General features: G+C 57.6%; 3 protein-coding genes across 4 annotated transcripts in view; 2 read left to right on the top strand and 1 right to left on the bottom strand.

The window, feature by feature from the left end:
• Nucleotides 1-4490, bottom strand: part of ATG9B (autophagy related 9B) — a 7728-nt gene extending 3238 nt beyond the window's left edge. The window contains exons 1-6 of the mRNA XM_019795570.2: nucleotides 3478-4490; nucleotides 3317-3360; nucleotides 3086-3150; nucleotides 2745-2906; nucleotides 2076-2217; nucleotides 1-566 (exon numbers count right to left, since the gene is read on the bottom strand). The exon at nucleotides 1-566 is cut by the window's left edge and continues 246 nt beyond it. Coding sequence (XP_019651129.2) covers nucleotides 1-566; nucleotides 2076-2217; nucleotides 2745-2906; nucleotides 3086-3150; nucleotides 3317-3360; nucleotides 3478-4018 — 1520 coding nt within the window. The 5' untranslated portion in view covers nucleotides 4019-4490. The remainder of the gene's footprint in view (nucleotides 567-2075; nucleotides 2218-2744; nucleotides 2907-3085; nucleotides 3151-3316; nucleotides 3361-3477) is intronic.
• A 1922-nt stretch (nucleotides 4491-6412) lies between these two features.
• On the top strand, nucleotides 6413-22692 carry ABCB8 (ATP binding cassette subfamily B member 8). 2 transcript variants are annotated; one of them, XM_002915511.4, is made up of 16 exons: nucleotides 6413-6591; nucleotides 10182-10494; nucleotides 10853-11008; nucleotides 11086-11180; nucleotides 11299-11404; nucleotides 12155-12316; nucleotides 12420-12505; nucleotides 12621-12718; nucleotides 13061-13166; nucleotides 16130-16163; nucleotides 16390-16526; nucleotides 16695-16789; nucleotides 16921-17054; nucleotides 17832-17979; nucleotides 19432-19682; nucleotides 20351-22689. In XM_002915511.4, exons 1-16 carry the CDS (start codon nucleotides 6497-6499, stop codon nucleotides 20474-20476), a joined length of 2142 nt encoding a protein of 713 aa, XP_002915557.1. In that variant the 5' UTR covers nucleotides 6413-6496; the 3' UTR covers nucleotides 20477-22689. The 2 variants fall into 2 exon arrangements, with proteins under 2 accessions (XP_002915557.1, XP_011218393.1); XM_011220091.3 differs by lacking the exon at nucleotides 10182-10494 and having other exon boundaries at nucleotides 6448-6591; nucleotides 20351-22692.
• ASIC3 (acid sensing ion channel subunit 3) overlaps nucleotides 22367-22747 on the top strand; it is a 2497-nt gene continuing 2116 nt past the window's right edge. Inside the window, exon 1 of the mRNA XM_034649317.1 lies at nucleotides 22367-22396. Within this exon, the coding sequence (XP_034505208.1) occupies nucleotides 22367-22396 (30 nt within the window). The remainder of the gene's footprint in view (nucleotides 22397-22747) is intronic.

Consider the following 22747-nt stretch of genomic DNA (forward strand, 5'->3'; position numbering starts at 1 on the left):
GCCGGGCGGTAGGCGCGGGCCAGGCGCGCACGCAGCTCGTGCGGCAGCTCGTTGAAGTGGCGCAGCTGGAGGTGGGCCAGGCGGGACCAGCGACGCGCCCCCAGCGCCCCGGGCTCGCGCCGCAGCAGCTCCGTGTGGCTGTAGAAGGCGTGCAGCACCTGCCAGGCCAGCACCAGCGGGCTCAGCGCCAGGTTCACGGCGGCCAGCAGCAGCACCGTGCGCCGCCAGCGCGCGGCTAGGGAGCCCCGCTGGTCGCTGCGCTTGTAGGCGTCGGGCAGCTCCCAGCCCCCGCGGAAGAGCGAGAAGGGCCCGCGGAAGAGAAGCAGGTCGACGTTGAGCGCCAGGCCGCGGCTGAGGAAGGCCGCACTGCCTCCCCAGGGCAGCGCGCAGCGGGCCGGCAGCAGGCCCTTGTTGGCCAGAGCCACCTTGTAGTTGGTGTAGCGCAGGATGCGATGGTGGACGTCGAGCTCGGTCAGCGGCCGCGGCTGCACGCACAGCCCCCCGCTCTTCTGTAGCGCCAGCAGGCGGGACTGCACCTCAGCCCAGGGCACCGAGCTGAGCTCCTCCTGAGGAGAGGGCACTGCTGAGCGCCAGCAAGCTGATCCCGCCGCACAGTGGTGCCCAAACTCACCTTGACCAGGGCTACATCCCTCCTTTGCCCTCTCCCCACCTTGGTCTCCCAGCGTCCTCGAAGGCGTGAAACCTGCCACCTTTCCCTTTCTGCCCTCTCTTGCCCTCCCCTGACCTTGTCGCTGACAATTAGGACACTTCTTTCTTCCTTTCATCCTCTTCTGAATTGTGTTCCTCCTGCCCCTGCCTCTCTTGAGGCCACGAGTCACGTGCTTCCCGGTGACACCTCCTCATTTAACTTCTTCAGGTATCTGATTTCAGCTCCTGAAGAGCAGATGTTCTGGACCCTCCCCCTCCACCCAGAAGTTCTTCACCTAGAGCACAGAACTGCTCCCGGGAATGCAAAGTCTCTCTCCTTCCCGTTCCTAGGGTGCTGGCCCGCACAGGACCAGAAGCCTCCTTGTCTCAGCATGCTTTGAGACCCCCCGAGCCCCATCCCACTCCACCACCAGATTAACCTGCCTAAGACACTGGCCGTGTCCGTGTCTGGTGGGATGCTGTCAGATCTCACTTGGGGCTCATCTGCAAACCTCATGTTAGCCCAGTTTCACCCAGCTGCCCCAGTCCGGCTTAGTCAAGTCCCTCCAGGCCAGCCTCTCCAGTCCATCCCAGGCTCTCCCCTTCCCCTGAAAGGAATAGGGGAGGAGGAGAAAGAAGGGAGGAGGAGGAAGGGAAGGGTCAGCAGCCTCCTGGAGGAGCAGTGGTGTAACTCCCGCCCTCCCCGACCTGTGCTACCCTGTCCCTCTCCATCCTCCCTGCACTCTGCCTGTGCCCCCCTACTCAAGGGGCTTTCTGAAACCTCTCCCCCTGGCTGTGCAGGAGAGCTGTGTGGAAGGTTCTGCACTTCTGAGGGAAGCAAGGGAAGCTGGCCTTTGAGCTGAGTCTTAAAGAAAGAACGTAGGAACAGAACAAGAAGAAGATGGGGAGGAAAGAAAGGGCAAAGCATGAATGGGGACAGGGAAGGGGCCCATCACAGTGGTTCACTGCAATAGGGAGTGAGGCCAGACAGGGGGGTGGGATCCCCTGATGGGGCCTGACCACTCAGTTGCAGGCCAGTGGGTCCATCTCAGTGCTGCCCCACTTCCTGCATCAGCACTTGGAATGCCTTCCTATTTCCTAGCCTTCCCAGCCCCGCCCGAATTCCTGCTGCCCTGTAAAGCCAGATGGCCACCCTTCCTCTAAATACCTACTGTTTCGACCACAAGCATGTGACCATAAATCATCTTCCATAATCTAACTAAATCAACAAAATCCCACTAGGGTCAGGACCATGTTTTCTAAGGTGGTACCCCACCTCCTAACATTACTCAGGGCCTGGGCAGGTGTCCATAAGGCCTTCTGTCTGCTTTCCACTGGGTCCTTCTGTCTGCACAGCCCCCATTCCTCCCCTATTCTCTGTCCCCTCTGACAAGGACCCCATCCACAGCCTCGCCCACCCAGCTCACCGGGGGGATGTGCAGGGCCTCCCTGTAAAACACCTGGATGTCCCAGTAGCTGAAGAGGTTGCAGACCGAGCGAAGCAGCTGTAAGAGCCAGAAGGCCGCAGCCAGGATCAGCAGGAAGACCAGCAGGGGGCTGGAGCGGATCCTGTGTGGGGCGGGACAGATAGCAGCGAGAAAGTGGGGCCCAATAGAAAGGGAGACTAGACTTGGGGAGAGATGGAAAAGTCACAGAGAGGGGGACCCAGCTAAACCAGCGGTTCTCAAAGTGTACGCCCTGGGAGTCTCTGAGTGTCTGCAAGGTCCAGATTTTTTTCAGGGAACATTCGGGTTTTCTGCTGTTTTCACGCTTATTCTCTCATGAGGGTACAATGGACTTTTCCAGAGGCTATGTGCATGACATCATGTCAGCAGCCGATGGAATGTGTGCTTCTGCATTCTTAGATTTTAAAGTTATTCTCAGCTTTACTCTCTAATAAGATAATTATAGATAGAGAGAATATGATTCTCATAAACAAAAGCTCTGGGGTGTTTTCGATCAAGTTTAAGTGTATAAAAGGTGTCCTGAGACCAAAAACTTGGAGAACAGCTGATTTGGATCAAGGGACAAAAGGATGGGGGGGGTTCTTGTCTGCTCCTCTCCCCCTGTCGTTCCCCCAACCAGCTGTCACTCACCGCTGGGCACACTGGGAGGAGGATAGGATGGCATCTGCCAAGGTTACTTTGTTGTGGAGCAACCCAGGTCTCGTCCGGTTGTTTGGCTGGTTGGCAAAGAGGATGTTGTAATCCACACACCGAAGGAGGAAGGTTGTGAAGGTGACAATGAAGACAAATTGTCTGGGAGACAGGGAGTGAGGTGATCAGCCTCCAGGCCAGCCCCAGGGGGTCCTCCCCACCCTGCTGAGCCCCTGGGCTGCAGGGAGCGAGGGGAGTGGCCGCGCTGAGGGGACTAGAAGCGGCAGGCACTACTGAGGAAGCAAGATGACAGAGTTTGGGGGTTGGGACAAGCATCTCACCCCAACTGGAAGACATCCTCCAGCAGGATGCAGGCAAAGCCATTCCTCTGGTGGTAGCTGTAGATGTGACAGCACGTCAAGAAATAAGCCTGAGGCATGATGGGCCTTTCTTGAGGACCCCTCTCCCTCACTCCCCCAAAGCACTGCATCCTCAGAGCCTCCCTGCCAAGAATGGCACCAGCCCCCAGAGGCCCCCCAATCCACTGCTGCCCAGCCGAGCACAAAGGATATCTTGGTGAAGAAGCTGTCCAGGTTCTGGATGTGGTGCCAAGAGCCTGGGCACAGAGAAGAGACTGTTGGGACTTGGCTCTCACCTGAGTGATCAGTTCACACCCTCAGGAGCCCCCAGGCCCTCCCCAGTACTCCCCTCGCAGCCCCACACCCACACTTACCTCGGAGCCCTTCAGGCACATGGAGCAGGGGCTGCTGCTCCTCTCCATGGAGGGGTGAATCTTGGGACCCCTCAGGGTCACAGTCTTCCAGCCGCTCATAATCCTGCTCAGGGATCAGAGGGCCTATCCGCAGCCCAGGAGGGTCCTGGGGGCATCGGCGTGAGGGAGGGGGAGTCACTGAGGCCAGGGGTGGGGTGGAGTGGGAGCCCCATGAGGGAGGAGCAGAGGTGGGGGTCATCGCAGGCTGTGCCTGCGTTGTTGGGGTGGGGAGGGCACTGTGGCGAGGCTGAGAGGCCCCTGGGGCCTGCACCGCTGGGCAGGGGGGTCCCAGGGCCAGAGGGGGAGCCGAGGAAGGGGAGCTTCTTGTGTGAGGGGCAGAGGACAGAGAGAAGATGGAAATCCTCCCTCCACCAGGCCCCCGACATGGAGGAGGAGGAAGAGGAGGCAGGGGCATGGGGAGGAGAGGCACCGATCCAGGCCCCAGGTCTCCCCACCGCCCCAGCCGCCCTCTGCTCCCCCCCCAGCCCACTCGCCTCACCATCAGGCCACTAGCTTCTCTGGAAAGCTTGGAAGGACGGGAGCTGCTGCTGCTTCCACAGAGGTCTGGGGTGCTAAGCAGGGACTTCAACAAGGATAGTGACAACAACAGCGTGGTGACTCAGTCAGGGCAGCCCTCAGGCGTCCCAGCTCTCAGTCACCTGTCTGACCACTCACATCCCTTCCAGGGCAATCTGCGGCCAAATCTTTCAGAGCCAAGCCTCTGTGCCTGGGAGGGGTGTAAGCGGGAGAGGCGGGGACTAAAGAGTGGGCAGACCAGAGATACCTATCCTCCCCTCCTCAGACCTCGAGAGGGTTTAAAGGGGAGGCCAGAGAGTAGCAGCCAAATAAACACAGCAAAAAGAAACTCCTATCGAAGGATTATAATACTACGAAACCGAGATGTTAACTCCTTGATTTCTTAAAATCTTGTCTCCCCTCCCGCTACACACACACACACACACACACACACAGAGAGAGAGAGAGAGAGAGAGAGAGAGAGACCAAAAATCAACAGAGAAATGCTTTAAGACCAAAAACAAAAAGAAGAAAAAGAAAAGAAAGGGCTGGTTTTCTCTTTGCCTGATGGTACTAAGGGAAGAGGGGAGACTGCCCACCTTCAAGGCCAGGTTGGAGGAAACTGGAGGAGGGGGAAGGCAGTGAAGAAAGCAGAGGCAGTTATCCTGGATGTAGGAAGAGGTTTGGGGAGCTTACCGTAGAAAAGAGCCTCTTGGAAGTTCTATTATGTTTTTTTCTTTATCCCCTTAAACGTCAAAAACCCTCTCCCCCTTTCCTATCCCGTTTTGGGAGGGGGCCCAGAGAAGCATCAGAGCTGAACCAGCAGAGGGCAGCTGGGGGGCCAGGATTTGGAAGGGTAATTTGAATACCCAGGGAGATCTGGCTGAGTTGAGCTCCTTGCTGCCACTTCAACAACAAGGAGTAGCAGCTGGTTTGTTGCCTTGTCCGACGCCATTCCTAAGGCCCTGAATCACCAGGTTTCCTACTGAACCCCATTCCTGAGGTGCTGACTCAGCCACCCAGGTGTCAGGGCCTCCAGAGCTTAGGCCTGAGGGCTGTTGTAGGAGACATTAGCCATGAAATAGAGGAATAAAGTGAGTCCAGAGGGTTCATTGGAGGAATGTGGAGGCAATCATGAAATTGCCCACAAAATGGGAGTCCAGATATGCCTGTTTTTCTCCTTCTGTGCTGTTTTCTCCTTCAGGGATAGGGGTTGTTACACTAGCTCAGGGCTTGCATCATTTTATCCCTGAGCAGCAGGAGGTAGAGCTATGAAAACGAGATTCACTCCTTCCGGAGGTGGCATCCTAGTGCCCAAGATGGAATCCCACATTGCAGAGGGGCTAGGAAGTTCCCATCTCTCTGAGACATCTGCCAAGGTGGGTTATGTAGGCTCTGCCTGATCTCTCCTCAACCTCACTCACCCCAATACTCAACATACTCACATTAGGACCCTTCCCATACTCCCAGCCCAACTTCAAGCTAATCTGGCACATGTTCTTGCCCAGTTCCACCCCAGATTCATCAACTGACAGCCTCCCTACCACCACCCCAATTCAAGTGAATTTATTATAAAAAGGGCACTTTTCTCTGCCAGGCACTTGGAGGGGAAGAGGGTATGGATGAATAAGGCAGAGCCACTACCAGAAGGAAGTCACAGCCCTTGGGGGAGGTAGCTATGCAAATAATTACACAGAAGAAATAAATAAGCTCTCAACAGAGGTGCAAGAGCTGTGCGGTGGGAGCCTTAGGCAAGTCACCTTGACTGCGGTGAGGAAGGCATCTATGGGGGAGAAGGATCTAGGGTCGCACCTCGATAAGCAATACAGGACCTCCACGCTAGTGGTTCTCAATAGTTAAGTAGGGGGAGTGTATCAGAATCGCCAGGGTAGTTTTTTCCCCAGATACACGTGGCTGCCATCCCTGGAACTCTGACCTGCCTGGGAGAAAGGGGCGGGTGACAAGGAACATGCAGACGTTTTGAAAAAAAAAATTCCCCAGATCATTTTTGTCCCTTCCTCCCCTAGGACAAGCACTCTACACTCCTTGGAGGCCCCGGGACATCTGGAGTCCGCCGGCGGCACCCATAGGAAAACAGCCCCGAGGTCAGCGGCGGGCGCGTTACTATGGATACTCCGCGGTGGTGAGACACACTAGACACACGCTCGTAATGTCACCCAAAGCTGACCCTGGCTGTGGGCTAAAGGCCAGGCCCCACCTGCTCGGCCCCGCCCATGCCTGGGGGCGGGCGGGCAGGCTGCTGTGTCCAATCACAGTTCCGGAAGGAGAAGGACCGAAAAGGCTTTCTCCAATCACAGCCTTCGACGAGATTGATGTGTCTTCCCGCCAATCGTCGCCGAGGCGCGAGGGGGTTGTCGGGATGGGGGCCGGAGCCAACATGGAGCCCTCAATGGGATGAGAGTGAAGCTACCGTTGCCGGCTGCTCCTGTAGTCACGTCCCATCATGTTGGTGCATTTATTTCGGGTCGGAATTCGGGGAGGCCCTGTCCCAGGCAGGCTGCTACCACGCCTCTGCTTCCAGACATTCTCGGCCGTCAGGTAAAAAGTGACAAACCTACTGGGAGCGCGGGCCGTTGACCGTCTAGCCGTGCGTGGGGCCCGCCGGGAGATGGAGTCCTGGGCTCGCGCGAGGCCTGCCGGAAGTTGTAGGCCGGCCCGGGGCGGGGGGGTGGTGGTGGAATGTCACCCCCTCAGGGCTTGGCCTCAATTATTTATAGCGACGACCCAGGTGCTAGCAGGAGCCTCGGTCCGTCTGTACCCGTGAGTGGGCTGGACGCTGTAGGTCGGTGACCACACTGGGTCCGTACTTCCCACCAGAGGGCGCCATGCTGCACAGGTGTAGAGCCTTGGGGTCGCCGCCGTTTCTGCCCCTTTCCTGTCCTCGTTCTTGGAATTGGTCTGGCAATTTGGACAAAAATTATTAGTGTCCAGAGACATTTAGTATTGGTGTTGCTCCCGAGATTAAAAATGAGCTGAACATAAATGGTTCCTAGATCTGGATACTTTCAGCAGAGATAAAGTCAATCTAGAAACGCGTACACGCGTGTTCTTGTGTGTTCACTCTACACGTTGGTTCAAAGAGAGAGAGACGCAGGTAGGAAACGAACATGGACCCTGAAACTGCGACTCCAGTGTAAATGCTTTATGAAAAAGGAATCACTGATTCCTTTCTCATTCTGGAGTGAATAACCTGTGGGTCAGCCAGGCAGTGGACTGGCAGTGGCCGGTGGGTGTGAACTTGGGTCATTTGGAAAGCCCATCTGATTGAAAAAGGGCAAGAGCTGGGCCAAGCTGGAGCTAGAAGTACTGTTGCTGGGAAGTAATCCTCCAGTTCTTGGCAGTGACTAAGCCCTGCTTAGAGTCTTAGTTTTGAGAAGATGAGAGAAGCTGGAAAGTAGCCACGGTGAATTATTAAAAAGTTTCAAAACAGTCCTTAGGAAAAGAGAAAGGTTGTTGATATCATTACTGGAGAGAAACTCAGGGGAAGACATCAAATAGTATCCAAGTATTTGTGTGTTCACAAGTGCAGTGTCTTTCAAATGTGCAAGTCACAAGAGATCATAAAATGAATTTAGTGGGTCAGGATCATTTAGAAACGAATATAATAGGGAGCGCCTATAGAGCATGTGACTCTTGATCTCGGGGTGATGAGTTCAAGCCCCAGGTGGGTGTGGAGCCTACCTTAAAAAAAAAAAGTAACCAAAATAGAATACATGTGTAACAAATTAGGGGAAGTCTTGTTCTGTGGAACGTTTCAATTTTATGTGACATGTCTATTGTACTGGGGGGCAGTACACAGCATATCTCTTATTGTTGGCCTCAGTAAGTCTAAAACTTTGCAAACAGTGCAGTAGCAGGTCAGGTCAGATTTTTCTCTTCTGCATGTCTAATAAGGGCATGCACTCGACAAACGTATGCATTTGCTGAACTTCTTATGTACAAGAGCTCTGCTAAGTGCTGGGGATGCAATGTGAATAAGATAGAGCTTCCTGCCTCAAGGAATATAAAGTCTATTGGGGAAATTGGAAGCAGGGTGAGCTTCTCTGTCTAAAATTTAAGATAGATATAATGTACACAGTGGAAAAGAAGACATAAAAACCAGGCGGCTGAAATGGGGTCGAAGGAAGCATAACATAGAGGTGGCAAGAAGCCACCCAGGCAGACCTTCCTGAAACAAGGGAAGGATGAAGTAGAGATGCAGTTAGGGGCATCTAAGAATACGAAAGACTATCAGAGTAAAGGAAAAACCTCAATATACTCGTTTTTTAAAAGCCCCTCCCCATCAATAACATTTGAATCTTTTTCCCCCCCAAAGGGAGTATTTTTTCTTAAGATTTATTCATTTGAGAGAGAGAGCAGGCGCACTTTTACATGAGTTGGGGGAGGGGCAAAGGGAGACCAGGAGAGAGAATCCTCAAGCCAACTCCCCACCGAGCACAGAGCCCAACTTGGGGCTAGATCCCAGGACCCTGAGATCATGACCTGAGCCAAAACCAAGAGTCAGCCTCTTAACTGACTGAGCCACCCAGGTGCCCCAACCTCATTTGAGTCTTTGAGCATCCTACCCTATCCTCTTGGCCAAATAACTTCTGCTTCTAACAAGCTCCCTGTAGCCCATTTTGCCCCTCTCCAGCCTTCTCCTTTCTGCTATAATCTTTAAGTAAATTCAATTATGTCATACCCCAGCCAACCCCCCCGCCAACATGATCCCCGTTGCCCTCTAAAGTCCAGGTGTTCTGTAAGGACTGTGGTGCCTGCCCTCCCCCACACCGCCTCATGCCTCCTGTCCCTTGTATGCCAGGCTTCAGCTCCTCTGTTCCTGACATTTTCCATTCTTTCCTACCTGCAGCTGTTCCGAACACACTTCCTGCTGCCTAGAGCTCTCCCCTACACTATCTCCACACACCCTGCCCCGCACTGCCTTCCTTGGCCAGCTCCTTCCCATTCACCCTCAGTCTCATCAGGAAGGCCCTTCCTGACTCCCACAGATAAGAGGAGTGCCTGCTCTGTGCTCCCCGAGGGCCCTGCTGTGCTCCTTTCCACACTCAGCAAGCTTTATCATTAGCTGCTTGTCCTTCCCACTAAAATCTCACCTCCGTGGGGGTAGTTACTTCTGTCCACTTACCTCTGTTCCCAGTGCCTCACATCAGAGCACTAGCATACAGTAGGCACTCAACCCGACATTGCTATGAATCCATATGGAAACCACAGAACACAGAAGGTGATTCTGGCCTACCTGAGGTGACAAGATCTATTATTTGGATTTTTATTTCTTTTTTTCTCCTTCAGCTGATAGGGACTATGTCACCATTTTCCCCCCATATGTTGTCACATACGCCCTCAAGGCCTGGGAGGAGCCAGGGCAAGGGGGTGCAATGAGCACTGACTGGCGGGCAGGAGACTTGGGGCCGGTCCAGGCCCTGCCACGCACAGCCTTGGGCACCGCACACCGGGCAGAGTAGAACAAGCCTGGATTCTGGAATCACACAGCAGGGTTCTCCTCTTATCCCAGTTCTGCTGCTGGGGGACAAATTATTGCAGCTCTCTCAGTCCCCATGACATTTTCTTTTATCAAGTGAGAGTAAGGGCACCTCCGTCCCAGGGAATGGAAGATCACACGCAGTGGGTCATCAACTGGGGAGGTGGGGGCCGCACCTGCTGGGCTCGCCGCTGCAAGCGAGCCCGGCACCAGGCACGGGGGAGGCGCTGTCCCTCTCTTGCCTCTCCAAGCCAGATTCCCTCCGGGCTTCTGTGTCCTCGTCTGCAAAGGAGCACCTGTAGACTAGCTGCCGTCCCAAGCGATGTCCTGCCATCAGAAAGAGCCCGGGTTGGAGATGGTCTCTGACCAGAGGCGCCCGTGGAGGCTGAGAAGGCCACGCTGTGTGAGGGCACAGGGAGAACACCTCTCTGACTTGCTTACGGGCTGCTGTCTCAGTCCTCCGCTACTTGGCCGGTGTGCGTCCCTCTTAGAAACTGAGGCTGCTAAAGAGCAGCCTGGGAAAGGCAGCGCAGGGCCCTGTGGAAGAGGCAGTGCTGTCCAGAGGGCTCCGCCCGGAGCTCGGCTGCTTTGTCGTTCCTTTGAGGGACAGTCCGGGCCTCGAGACGTCGATGCCGTTCTCTCCCTACAGGTCCTCTCACGGCCGCCACAGCGCCTACCTCCTGAGGGCCGTGGCCCAGCTGAGGTCCCAGCTACGGGCCCACCTCCTTCGAGCACCTCCAGCTCCCAGCCGAAGACCCTCTGCCTGGCGCTGGGTCGGAGGAGTCCTTCTGGGCCCTGTGGTGTTGAGTACGCGCCCCCGCCTCGGCCTCGTGGCACTGTGTGAGGCGGAAGCAGCCCCTCCCGCCTGCTCCAGACCTTATGTCGGGGAGTCCCGCTTTAACTGGAGGCTCTTCTGGCAGTTTCTGCGCCCCCACCTGCTGGTCCTGGGGACAGCCATCGTGGTGAGATGCCCCTCTCCTTTCCCCCACATCAGGGACAGGGAAGGAGCCAGTCGGGTTTGCGAGCTGCGTGGGGACAGCTTGTCGGCCTCACCAAGTCTCAGAATAGACTTCAGGCAGCAGCAAGGGCTGGCTGGCTTGGGGACTGGAAGCCAAGGGATACCAGGAGATCCTGCACAGAGCAGCTGGGTGTGCAGGGTACAGGGGTCCCCAGGGGCTGGCAGCCTGGACTTTAACTCAGCTGTCTCAAAGCAGCACAGAAGTAGCCAAAGCATGAGCAGCTGCAGGGGAGGGAGGGCCAAGGTCAAGGCTAGGGATGGGGAAGAAGATGGCCCCTTCTAAACGTCTGCCCCCCCGCAAGCTGGCACTGGGTGCAGCCCTGGTGAATGTGCAGATCCCCCTGCTTCTGGGGCAGCTGGTGGAGATGGTGGCCAAGCACACAAGGGGCCACGTGGGGAGCTTCCTGACCGAGTCCCGGAATCTCAGCACCTACCTGCTCATCCTCTATGGCGTTCAGGTACGGCGGGAGGGAGGGCCTCGGGGCGCCCAGAGGGGCCATCCAGGCGCCCCTGAGTGCCCCGGCCTCTCTCCCAGGGGCTGTTGACCTTCGGGTACCTGGTGCTGCTGTCCCGCATCGGCGAGCGCATGGCCGTGGACATGAGGAGGGCCCTCTTCAGCAACCTGCTCCGGTACTGCCGGCCACAGGGTGTGGGTGCGGGTGACTGGTGGCCCGGCGGTGGGGCGGCTCATCCTCAACTCATGTCTCCCTCTTTTCCCTGACCTCCTGCGCCCTTGACCTACCATCAGACAAGATATTGCTTTCTTCGATGCTAAAAAGACAGGGCAGCTGGTGAGCCGGTTGACAACTGATGTGCAGGAGTTTAAATCATCTTTCAAACTTGTCATTTCCCAGGTCAGTTCCCCAGGTCCCCCTGTGTGTACACACATGCACACACACGCACACCCCTAATGTAGACACACCAGGCCAGCCCCACCCCGCCTTGCCGTTGGGCCCTGAGCCTATGCTCACAAGTGAGAAGCCTGCCGTCTGGAATGGGGAAGTTCACGGAAGGGAGGTGCCGTGGCATCATCCAAGGTCAGGACAGGCTGTTTCTCTCCTGTTCTGAAATTCTACCTCCCCGGAAAACCTTCCCAAGGACTCAGACAAGAGCCTTTCCTAGACCAGCTTGCCAAGAGCAAATTCACCCTGGCCTGCCTTACCCCCAGAATGCCTGGCATGCTGACAAGGGTTAAGGAGAATGAGTGAAGGCATTTTAGTGTATCACTGATGTCCCATCCTCATCCACCCCCACTGTCACCATGCCTGCTGGGTCATGCTGGACACTGGCCCATAGTGGTTCCTGGGTGACATCCCTACTCGATTCTTTTTGTTCAGTTTCTTGAGCAAAAAACAAAGCTAACTGGGATTTGTCTAGAGGAAGGATGCTGTGGTCCATAGACATTCTCACCCAGCCCTTTCATGCCTGCTAGTAGAGAAGGGGTTCCATTTTATGACTGGGTGGACTGCCATTTGGCCTCCCAGGGCTTGGACCTATGGCCTTGGCCTTACGAGGGTAACACTGTAGCCAGCAGACCCTTGGTGCAGTCCCCCCTGTCATGGTGCTATTGCCAAACGGCCTTTCTGCCTTCCTTCTCTCCCCAGGGGCTGCGAAGCTGCACCCAGGTGGCTGGCTGCCTGGTGTCCCTGTCCCTGCTGTCCCCCCGCCTCACGCTGCTGCTGATGGTGGCCACACCCACCCTCATGGGAGTTGGCACCCTGATGGGCTCAGCTCTCCGAAAATTGTCTCGCCAGTGTCAGGAGCAGGTACTGGCATTCTTGCCCATCCTCCTTACCTGCCCCGTTTCTCTGCGCCCTGCCATCCCTCCCCGGCTCCAACCTCGCTGTCTACTTCCTGGACTCCTTGCAGGTTGCCAGGGCAACGGGCGTAGCGGATGAGGCCCTGGGCAATGTTCGGACTGTGCGGGCGTTCGCCATGGAGCACCGGGAAGAGGAGTGAGTCCCAGACGGGGAAGAACGTGAAGCAGGGAGGACTCCCCGAACGCACCCCACCAGCCCTGCGCCCCACCCTGGCTGCTTCCTGACGGCCGGGCTTGGCCTCTCTCCCCAGACGCTACGGAGCGGAGCTGGAGGAGTCCCGCTGTAAGGCAGAGGAGCTGGGTCGAGGCATCGCCTTGTTCCAAGGGCTCTCCAACATCGCCTTCAACTGTGAGTGAGCAAGTCCCCACCCGCGGCGTGGGAGCACCCGGGCATGGCTGGGTATGAACGTGGAGCAGGGAAGGACAGTTCCAGCAAGGCAGACAAGGGGCAGCTGTCCATGTGCTTCATGTCCTTCAGATGTCTGTCCAGTGCCAGCTGCCCAAGCATCCCCTCCCCCCCCACTCCTTTCCAAATGAAGAAACAAAGGCAGACACCATTGAAGTGACTTGGTGACATTTCAGCCTGTCCGAGGCACAGCAGGGACTGGAACTGGGGTCTAACACCTGGGCTGGCTCTGTCCTCGGCTCCTAGTCGCTTCCTTACTAACTACCTGGCCCTTTCCCCGTGCAGGCATGGTCTTGGGCACCCTGTTTATTGGGGGCTCCCTCGTGGCTGGACAGCAGCTGACAGGGGGAGACCTCATGTCCTTCCTGGTGGCCTCCCAGACAGTGCAGAGGTGAGTGTGAGGCTCTTCCCATCCTGAAGGAGCCCTGCTGGGTCACCGGACAGGGGGTGGCAGCCTGCTCTGGGGACCGCTGCCCAGCCCCTGGCAGCCCAGTTTCCTCAGGGAAGCAGGGGCCGAGGAGAGGGCCGCCTCCAGCCTCCTGCACCGGCCAGATGCTTGGGAATGGGGCTGTCCTCTTCGGCCGCCTGAACAGCTCAGAAATGCCTGTGATAGCTTTTTTAAAAATTGGTAATTGTGGTAGAATACACATAATGTGAAATGTACCATCTTGACCAGTTTTCAGCTTGGACTTAACGAGTGTTCTGCACGTGTCACACTGTGGTGCCGCCATCGGTCACCAGCACTCCTTTGTCCTGCAGACATGAAGCCCTGTGCCCATTAACCACTAAGGCCCCTGACAGCCTCTGGCTCTGTCCACTTTGCATCCCTCCCGTAAGTGCGATCGCACAGTGGCTGTCATGTGCTGGGCCTGTTTCACTCCGTGTCACGTCTCCCAGGTGCATCTTTGGCACAGCCGTGGCAGGATTTCCTTCCTTGTTAAGGCTGAGTAGGATCCCATGTGTGGATGGACCATCTTTGACTCGCTCTTTAAGAGCTCGCCTGCTGTCCTCTGCCTGACCTTCCCAGGGACGAGAAGCTCACTCCCTCTCCTGGCCTGCCCACCCTGGAGCTCAGTGTGTTCATGACTCTGAGGTCTGCCTGCTCCGCTGGGCCTGTCTGCCCAGAGCTCTTGGCTTCCTTTGCGCAAGACCCCCACGGCCTCCCCTTTCTCTCCTGAGCTAAACACGAGCAGCTCCTGCTACCATTTCTCATCCCTTTGTCCTCCCCACACACTGTGTATATAAAGGTACGTAAAGCATAAATAGATATTACGATAAATAATTGAAGAGCAAATATGCTACAATAAATCACTGAAGGATAGAGACCAGCATTACAGTCAACCACGTCAAAAAAATACAGTATCACCACAGACAGCCTTCCGTGCTCCTTCCCCATGGTGTCTGATTCTAAAGGCACGCGTGGCCGGACTATGCATCGTGTCTTACCGCCCGTTTCCTACAGCATCCCTCACCGTCAGCCTCATCATTGTTCCCGGTAGAGTGGAGCCAATCCCAAGACTCCCACCTTCAGCCCCATTTAGGTCCAGTGCTCCCTGATATGAGCCCGTTCAAATCTTCTCTGAAGTTCAGACCCCAGGCAGCCTCATTCCTCCTCCAGCCTGGGAGCTAGGAAGCTCTTAACTGTTGTAGAGACAGGACTTGGCACCGACCCCAGGCTGAGCCCTGGCCTCTTGCTCCGGTCCCGAGGACCCTGATGAACCCCACAGGTTCTATTCATACAGTCATCACAGGGCTCTCCACGGACAGTGGTGGGAAAGTCTCCCTTTCCCTACCTCCCAAGCCTGGCCCTCCTCCTTTAGGCCCGCTTTCCCCTGGGCCCCCAGGTCCCCCCATGGCCTGAGTTCAGACCCTTTCCTTTCCTCTCCACTGCACTACCTCTCCAGTCAGAGCTTTGTTACAAGCAGGAAAACCTAGGGAGTCGGTCCGTACTATCTCTCTCGGACGGCTAGAGGGAGCTGCTCCCACAGCCATAGGCCTTAGGCCCCTCCCGCTGGGGGCCCGTCACCACATGGACGTTCTTCACCACCCACTTTAGAGGAATTAGGTCTATTTTATTAAGGAGGCTGGTGTATTTCCTCCTGGGGTCCAGCAGGGGAAGGGCCTGTAGACCCCATTCTAGGTGTTCTTTTTGTGGCATGGGGTCTCTGGAGGAGATGGGGAGGCATCCAGAAGGACCCCAGTCAGGGTCAGGCCTCCCGGTCTGTATCCCGGTCTGGACCCCACTTGGAATGGGCCATGCCCCCCAGGCCTCTTGGGAGAGCCAAGGCCTGCCTTCTGAGCCATCTCTGAGAGCAAGGGCATCACACACCAACGAGTCATGGGCATCTGGTTCTTGGTTGCTGCCAGGCACCGCTGCCAGGTCCTAATGGCTTCCAGATCTCTTGTGGAGGGTGTTCTCCCTTCTCCTCCACGGATAGCTTGCTGTCCTGCTCTTCCTTGCTCGGTGCCTCTCCACTCACGTTGGCAAATGCCGCTAGCTCTCCGCCTTCCAGAACCACTTCCTTGCAGGCTCCTCCCCCTCCTCACCCCTGGTGCTGGAAGAAGTGACTCTCCGCTTCAAGAGAGTCAGTCTTTCCTCTTCGAGAAGGGCCTGCATGCACACTCACAGACATGCGCACCGTCGCGGGCCGGCCGGCCCAGTCAGGGGCTGGTGACTGAGAACCATGACTCACCTTCCAGCAGCCACAGCCCCGCAGGGCAGAGGCGACCTCTGTCTAGACAGAGACACAATCGCGCCATGCCTTACACAGGGCAAGGCCACACTAAAGTGTCTCTGTGGAGACCCTACCCCACCCACAGTCCAGTGGCTTTTTCTTCCTGTGAAAGGATTAACACCCGTTTTTCCACCTTAATTAGCCTTTGCTCCCCCAGGAGTCCATCGTGCTAGATCTGACCTGGCCTTGTGGTGTTGGCGGCCTCCCTCGTGTTCCGGGAGCCAGCCTTCACGCTGCAGGTGGCCTGCCGGGCGGCTCGGAGTCCAGCCCCTCTGAGCCCTGTGCCCGCTTTCCTCAGCTGTCTCCCTGGAGCCCCGGGGCTGAGGCCTCTGACAGTTGTCAGCCTCATCTGGCCGAGGAGAGAACAGGGAGATACCGTGGCTCCAAGGAGAACCGACTTGCCAGTGAGCTGTCCAGTGTTGCTGGATCGCAAGGCTGCCACCATCCCAGATTGCGGGAGTGTTCTCAGTGTTCGCCTTCAGGCTCCCTGTTTCCCAGCCTCAGCCAGCATGGCCCCCACCCCCGCCAAGTGCAGCTGAGACCCATACCCTCCCCTCTGGTGCCAGTCTTCTCTTGGGCTCTTGTCCCCACTTCTTTAACCTTTCTCTTCTCCTCACAGGTCCATGGCCAACATCTCTGTCCTGTTTGGCCAGGTGAGTGGCAGTCGGGGGGATGGGCCCCAGGGTGTGGACATAGGATCTGGGCTGGAGTTGTGGCAGCAGTGTCACCTGTGTGCTGCAGGAACCGGGTGTCAGGTGGAGGGGACACCCCGAGCCCCTCACCTACCTGCGCGTGGGAGTCCAGGAGAGGGTGCGGTGCTGTCGGCCCTTCCCTCAGTCCCCAGCCCTCCTTCACAGCCGACTTTAACCCCCTCCCCAGGTGGTGCGGGGGCTCAGCGCGGGGGCCCGGGTCTTTGAGTACATGACTCTGAGCCCGTGCATCCCGCTGTCTGGGGGCTGCTGCGTCCCCCGAGAGCACCTGCGTGGGGCCATCACGTTCCACAATGTCTACTTCAGGTCAGCAACAGCGAGCGGGTGCGGGGGTCGTTCCCTTTGGGCTGAGGACCTATGGGTCAATGTCTCCCTGTAATCAAGCCGCCCTCAGGGGCCCGTGAGACTTGAGGAGGGACCAGGGCAGTCAGGGGCCGGGAATCTGGTCTGACTGAGGGTCTCTCTTGGCTCCAGTTACCCCTGCCGCCCCGGCTTCCAGGTGCTCCAGGACTTCACTCTCACCCTCCCCCCTGGCAAGATCGTGGCCCTCGTGGGCCAGTCCGGTGGAGGTGAGAGGAACACACCACCCTCCCATCCTACGACTTATGGAAGGGGAGGAGGGGTCCCCCTTTCCTGGCATAATGTCCAGAAACCATGCCACCTCCGTAACCGCCCCATCTCCCCAACCCCAATTCCCCAGGAAAGACCACCGTGGCTTCCCTGCTTGAGCGCTTCTACGACCCCACGGCGGGGGTAGTAACGCTGGATGGAAGAGACCTGCGTACCCTCGACCCCTCCTGGCTCCGGGGCCAGGTCATCGGCTTCATCAGCCAGGTGGGGGGAGGAGAGGCTTACCTCTCTGCACAGGCTCCCTAGGACGTGTGTCTTTAACTTCCCAGACCCTCTCCCCTCCTTCCCACCCCCATCACCCCCTGTTCTCTTCGGCAGGGCAGGGATGGGAGGGCTCTGGCCTTTTTCACTGGTCCCCCAGTGGTCAGGGGATCTGAGGCTTCCCCGTGCCAGCCCACCGCAGCTCTGCCCTCGTCCCCAGGGCAGGAACTCTACCCCTCAACTAAAGCCATCCAAGCAGGAGGGGTGGGATGCTGTTTGAGGATCCCTGGGTTCTCTGACAGACCTGTGGTGTCCAGAAGGTCCAGAGGCCCCCGCCCCCGCACTAGGCAAGGCCCCATGGCCCCACCCTGAAGCCCTCAGTGCTGGTCCTTTCCTTCTGTTTGAGGTGCCACCCAGCAGGGGTCTGCCTTCCCCCTCTGAGTGGGTAAAGAGGGCACCCTTACCTCTTCCCGCTGCGGGAGAAAGCCAGAATGCAGACCCCCCTCTCTCCCCATCTCTCCAGAGAGGAGGGGCTTTGCCAGGCCAGCTGGCCCGGCTCCCGGCCCCCTTCCCATCCCACTCCTGAGGGACCCTGTGCCCTGCGGGAGCTCAGCCTCTCCCCACTTCGATAGATCTCTGTTCTTATTTGACTTATAACTGAACTGCCCCTACTTGCCCTCCAAGGGGGCAGTTCTGATGTAGCCAAAATGGCCTTTCCCGATGCACCCCTCTGGGGTTTGGGGCAAAGTCAGAATGTTCCATGTGGAGCCCCACCCACAGGAGCCAGTCCTGTTTGGAACAACAATCATGGAGAACATCCGTTTTGGGAAGCTGGGTGCCACGGATGAAGAGGTTTATGCCGCTGCCAGGGAGGCCAACGCCCATGAGTTCATCACCAGCTTCCCGGAGGGTTACAACACCATTGTCGGTGAGTCCCAGGGACGGCGTCCTGCTCAGCTCTGCAGGGCCCACAGTGTGACAGTCCGGGGGTAAGAGCAGAGGCCAGGCATCAGGGAAGACCAGACCCGCGGCCTAGGCGGGCAGACAGGGCTCCATGGTTTAGCCGCACATAGGCTGCAGAGACGGGACGCCACAGGGAGTGCAGGTACCGGACCCGGCCAGGGACACAAGGGACCCATGGTGTTGGGACTCTTCAGAGCTTACCAGGGGTCCCCAATCCTAAGACCCGACCAGGAGCACTGGGGTTATATCGCCTCAAAATTCCTTGTGCTTCTGGCTCCCATGCCATTCCTGCCTTTTATTCCTTAATTTGAAAATGTTTCCATCTGGTTACCCACGGGGATTTTTTTTTTCTTTTAAGATTTTATTTATTTATTTGACAGAGAGAGAGACAGCCAGCGAGAGAGGGAACACAGGCAGAGGGAGTGGGAGAGGAAGAAGCAGGCTCCCAGAGGACGAGCCCGATGTGGGGCTCGATCCCAGGCGCCCCACCCACGGGGATTGATGTGGCTGAACGGGTCTCCCTTCTGACTTACCAGAAAAGGGCTTAGGTGGTCCTGGACATTGAAATCTCACAGCCTCACACTAGAATATCCACTTCGCGGCTTGCAGCTTTGTGCATTCATCTCAGGGGGTCTTTTTCAACCTTTGGGGCCAGGTTTTTCATCCAGAGTCTTGGCTCTGTTATAGAATGTTCCAGCACATCTCAAGGTGTGGGCATAACTGGGGTTTTCAGCTCTTCTTGAAACTTAGGTCTCAGTCTAGCTGAGCTGCAGCCCTGCCAAGTGGCACCCCCCCCGCCCCATCTTTAGCCATCATTCATGTTCTGCTGCTGACCAGCCGATTCTGCTCACTGCTGACTCCACACTACCCTGAGGAGAGGAGCTGTCCCCACACCTCTCTTGAGCGGCACCTTCCTTGTACCTCTGACCCCAGCACACTCCCAGGCCCAACTGTGGCTTCAGTCTGCCCTCACTGGTCTCTGACCACTGTCACCGTGGTGCTCTTTTTAGCTCCCAGGCTGCCACCTCTGCTGTTTTCTGTGGACATTGTAGACCCCTAGGGTGGTCTTCCCAGAATGCCCCGTGGCCAGCCGTCACCACACTCCAGGGCCCACATCCGGGTCCTGGATGTCCCCCCAGCAGCAGAGACCCAGCAGGCCAGAGTAGGGCAGGCCCTGGCTGGCTCGGAGACCCTGCCCTGGTGTGGGAGGGTCTGACTCTATGCACCTGCTCTCTGGTGTGAGTGCATTCATGCATTTGCACAGGGTTATGGGATGGGGATGCTGATGAATCGGAGGCAGGACAAATGTGCACAGTGCTGGGGGGATGCACAGGGGGCCAGATGGGAAGTTCTGGGCAGCCCCAGCTCCCCTTTGTGAAGATCGCTTCAGGCCCCTGCCCTGGACCCTTCCCCGCAGGTGAGCGGGGCGCAACCCTGTCTGGCGGGCAGAAGCAGCGCCTAGCCATCGCCCGCGCCCTCATCAAGCAGCCTGCGGTGCTGATCCTGGATGAGGCGACCAGCGCGCTGGACTCGGAGTCCGAGCGGGTGGTGCAGGAGGCCCTGGACCGCGCCAGCGCCGGCCGCACGGTGCTCGTCATCGCCCACCGGCTCAGCACCGTGCGTGGGGCCCACCACATCGTTGTCATGGCCCACGGCCGAGTCTGCGAGGTCAGCTGGGGGCCGGGCCGCGGCTCGGTGGGTTGGGACAGCTTCCGCCGTGGCCGGAGTGGAAAGCATGGCTCAGCTGCGCCGTGGGAGGGGGAGGGTCTGGCCTGGCCCTGGGGGCCTGGGGAGCAGCACCCTGTGCGGATTCAGGAGCTCCTGCCCTGGCCTGTCAGGGCCCGTTTCTTCCTCTGTCCCAGGGGGTAGTAGAGCTACATCATGGCTCCCGGACCAAAGGGAAAGGACTCAGAAATGTGGAGTGCCAAGCAGGAGGGCCTAGAGGCTGGGGTGCTGAAGAGACCGTGCCGGGGACCTGACCGGGGGCCGGCCAGGAGCAGCTCTCCAGAGGCTGCGTCTGCAGCAAGGCCAGGACGCTGCATGGGGCCTGGCTCCCAGCTCCCAGCCGCTCAATCAAGTGAAAGCTGGAGTCTTTGGGTTCTGTAAGGGAGGAAGGGTTCAGATGCTCTTCCAGAATCTGGCTAAGCAGAGACGTGGCGCTAGCAAATACAGACGTGCCAGTGGCAGTCGGCAGCCAGCCGAGCTTTGGGTTCATGGTGTCCCCAGAAGGGACACTGGCTTAGGAGACAGTGAGCCCAATGGCTGATAAGAAGCCAGCCCCCCTAGGACTCTTAACTGGGTTGGGGTGATCACCTGCCCCTCCTTCCTCTCTCCAGGTGGGGACCCATGAAGAGCTCCTGAAGAAGGGCGGGCTGTACGCAGAGCTCATCCGGAGACAGGCCCTGGATGCCCCAGCTCCAGAGATGCCCAGGGGCCCCAGGAACCGCCACCCCAAGTCCTGAGAGCAGCTGCTGAGGTCTGGTCGCTGCTGAGCATTGGTGCACAGGGCCGAAGCTCAGCTTCGGAAGCTTCCATGGACCAAGCACCCAGGACGGCCAGTGTGCCGGAGTGCAGACTGCCGCTGCTCCCCTGCTCACGATGATTCCTGGGCCTCGAGCTGGAGTGGGGGAGGTGGGGACTGCTCCCATCCACTCCCCCCTCCTGCTGCCAGGCTGCCTCCCTCCTGCCAGAGCCATAAATCACTGGGCTGCACAGAGGAGAGGCAGAGTCCCCAGACCCTGCTCTGTTCAGACCCTCCCAACCCCTCTCAGAAAACCTGCCAAGTCTCCCCTCTACCTGATAGCCTAAAGGTGTCTGGGCCCAGCTCCAGGGAATCTTTACAAATCAGGCTCAGGGAGTAGGAATGGGAATTCACACTAAGGTGGCCCACACCCATGCCAGAACCTCACCTTTCTGGACCCTGACCCCCCACTCTGACTGCCTCTCTGAGCCGTGGGAGAAGGAGCCCACCCCTTGGACCAGCCCCTCGAACCCACAGTCCCCATCCTGAGAACAACTTTCCTTCCTTCTCCCTACTCCATTAATAGGGTCCTTTTTCTAGATTTCATCCCCACCCCCCCACGCCCATATCCAACAGAACAGGTGAGTTGGGACACCTGCCCCTGGACCTTGGGAAAGGGGTAGGAGGGGCAGGGCATGCCATGGTCTATTCCACAAGGAGCTTCCAGCTTACCAGGCTGCCTTACCACTGCCTCGGCCCCATGCACCTGGACTCTGTCGCCCGTGAGATTGTGGACAACCCCTCTTCATGAGGACACCCCGCTCTGAAGGAGACGGAGGAGCTGACACACACCCCAGACTCCAGCCACACAGGTCATACAGTGCTAAGAGTCACCAAACTGCTAGAGAAAAGTGAATACATAGTCCCCAGGCTGAAAAAGTACAAAATCAGGTGGATTTATCCTGTGGATTTATCCAAGGGCAATGACACATTTCCGGGGCGGCTGTGATGTGTAGGACGAGCAGAGTCGGCCACGGCTAGAGGCCAGCCAGGAAGAATAGCAGTGGCTCAGGTGTGCGGAGCTGGGCTGAGCGTCCCTGCGGCCTCTTCCGGGTGTGGTTTAGGACCAGATGCTGCTTGGGGGACAAAGCACCTGAAATGTCCCGGGGCCACAGCCACCCTGGTGTGATATCCTGCTTCCTTACTGATCAGAGGTGGCATGCCAGGGCAGCCACAGCCCAGGAAGCAGAGCGTGGGCTCGGGGTGGCTTGGCCACCAAACACTCCCTAGTAAGTGCAGCCAGGAGCCGGCCTCAGTTTTTAGCCGAGTCTGCGCTGGCCTGCTTCACCCCTCCTTCGAGGGAGAGGCAGCGGAGGGAAGCTCCTGCCCCACCAGCTCCAGCCCCAGCCGCCCAGAGAAAATGCCGGGTCTCTCCTGACCTCTTCGGGGGCCTCTCCAAATCCTGCCCCCCCCCACGAGGGCAGTAGTGCGACATGTGGGAGCCTTGAACGGGAAGGCTGTGCGGCCAGCCTCACGCTCGCCGTGCAGCCCCAGCCTCCACCTCGCCTCCTGCCCCCTTCACCGCGGGTCACAAGCCTGGCAGTACTTCATTCTGAGAGGTTGTTGTGAGAGTTCAAATGGGGTCGTCTGTGGGGCATCTGGGTGGTGCAGTCGATCGAGCGTCTGACTCTTGGTTTCGGCTGATCGTGATCTTGGGGTCGTGGGATCGAGCCCTGTGTTGCGGCTCCACACTCAGCACAGAGTCTGCTTGAGATTCTCCCCCTCTGCCTCTGCCAGTCGTGCGCGTGTGTTGACCTCTCTCTCTCTCTCAAATAAATCTTTTTAAAAATAATAAATGAGATAATCCGTGGTAAAGTACTTCAAGCTCCCGATGCTACAGTCTGAGAAGCTCGTCACATCTGTACAATAAACTCATTTACTTCCTCCTTCCAAGATAACGTGTTGGTTAAACACCTATCGGGGGCTGCTGTGCCTGGCCTGCGATGGGGAGGAGGATGTCCCAGCCCCCGCGGAGCTGCAGTCTTGGGAGGATGGACGGGTGGACAGGCGATCGCAGGCGTGATCATGGTCAGTTGGCGAACTGTGTTTCTTCCAGCCACGGCCAAGAGCCCACCAACAGGAACCTGGCAACTTCACACACTTGGTGGAGAGAGGGAGTAGAAATAAGTTTCAATAAATACATTAACAGGGGGCGCCTGGGTGGCACAGCGGTTAAGCGTCTGCCTTCGGCTCAGGGTGTGATCCCGGCGTT

Source organism: Ailuropoda melanoleuca, chromosome 1 (genome assembly GCF_002007445.2).
Source record: "Ailuropoda melanoleuca isolate Jingjing chromosome 1, ASM200744v2, whole genome shotgun sequence".
NCBI classification, from domain to species: Eukaryota; Metazoa; Chordata; class Mammalia; order Carnivora; family Ursidae; genus Ailuropoda; species Ailuropoda melanoleuca.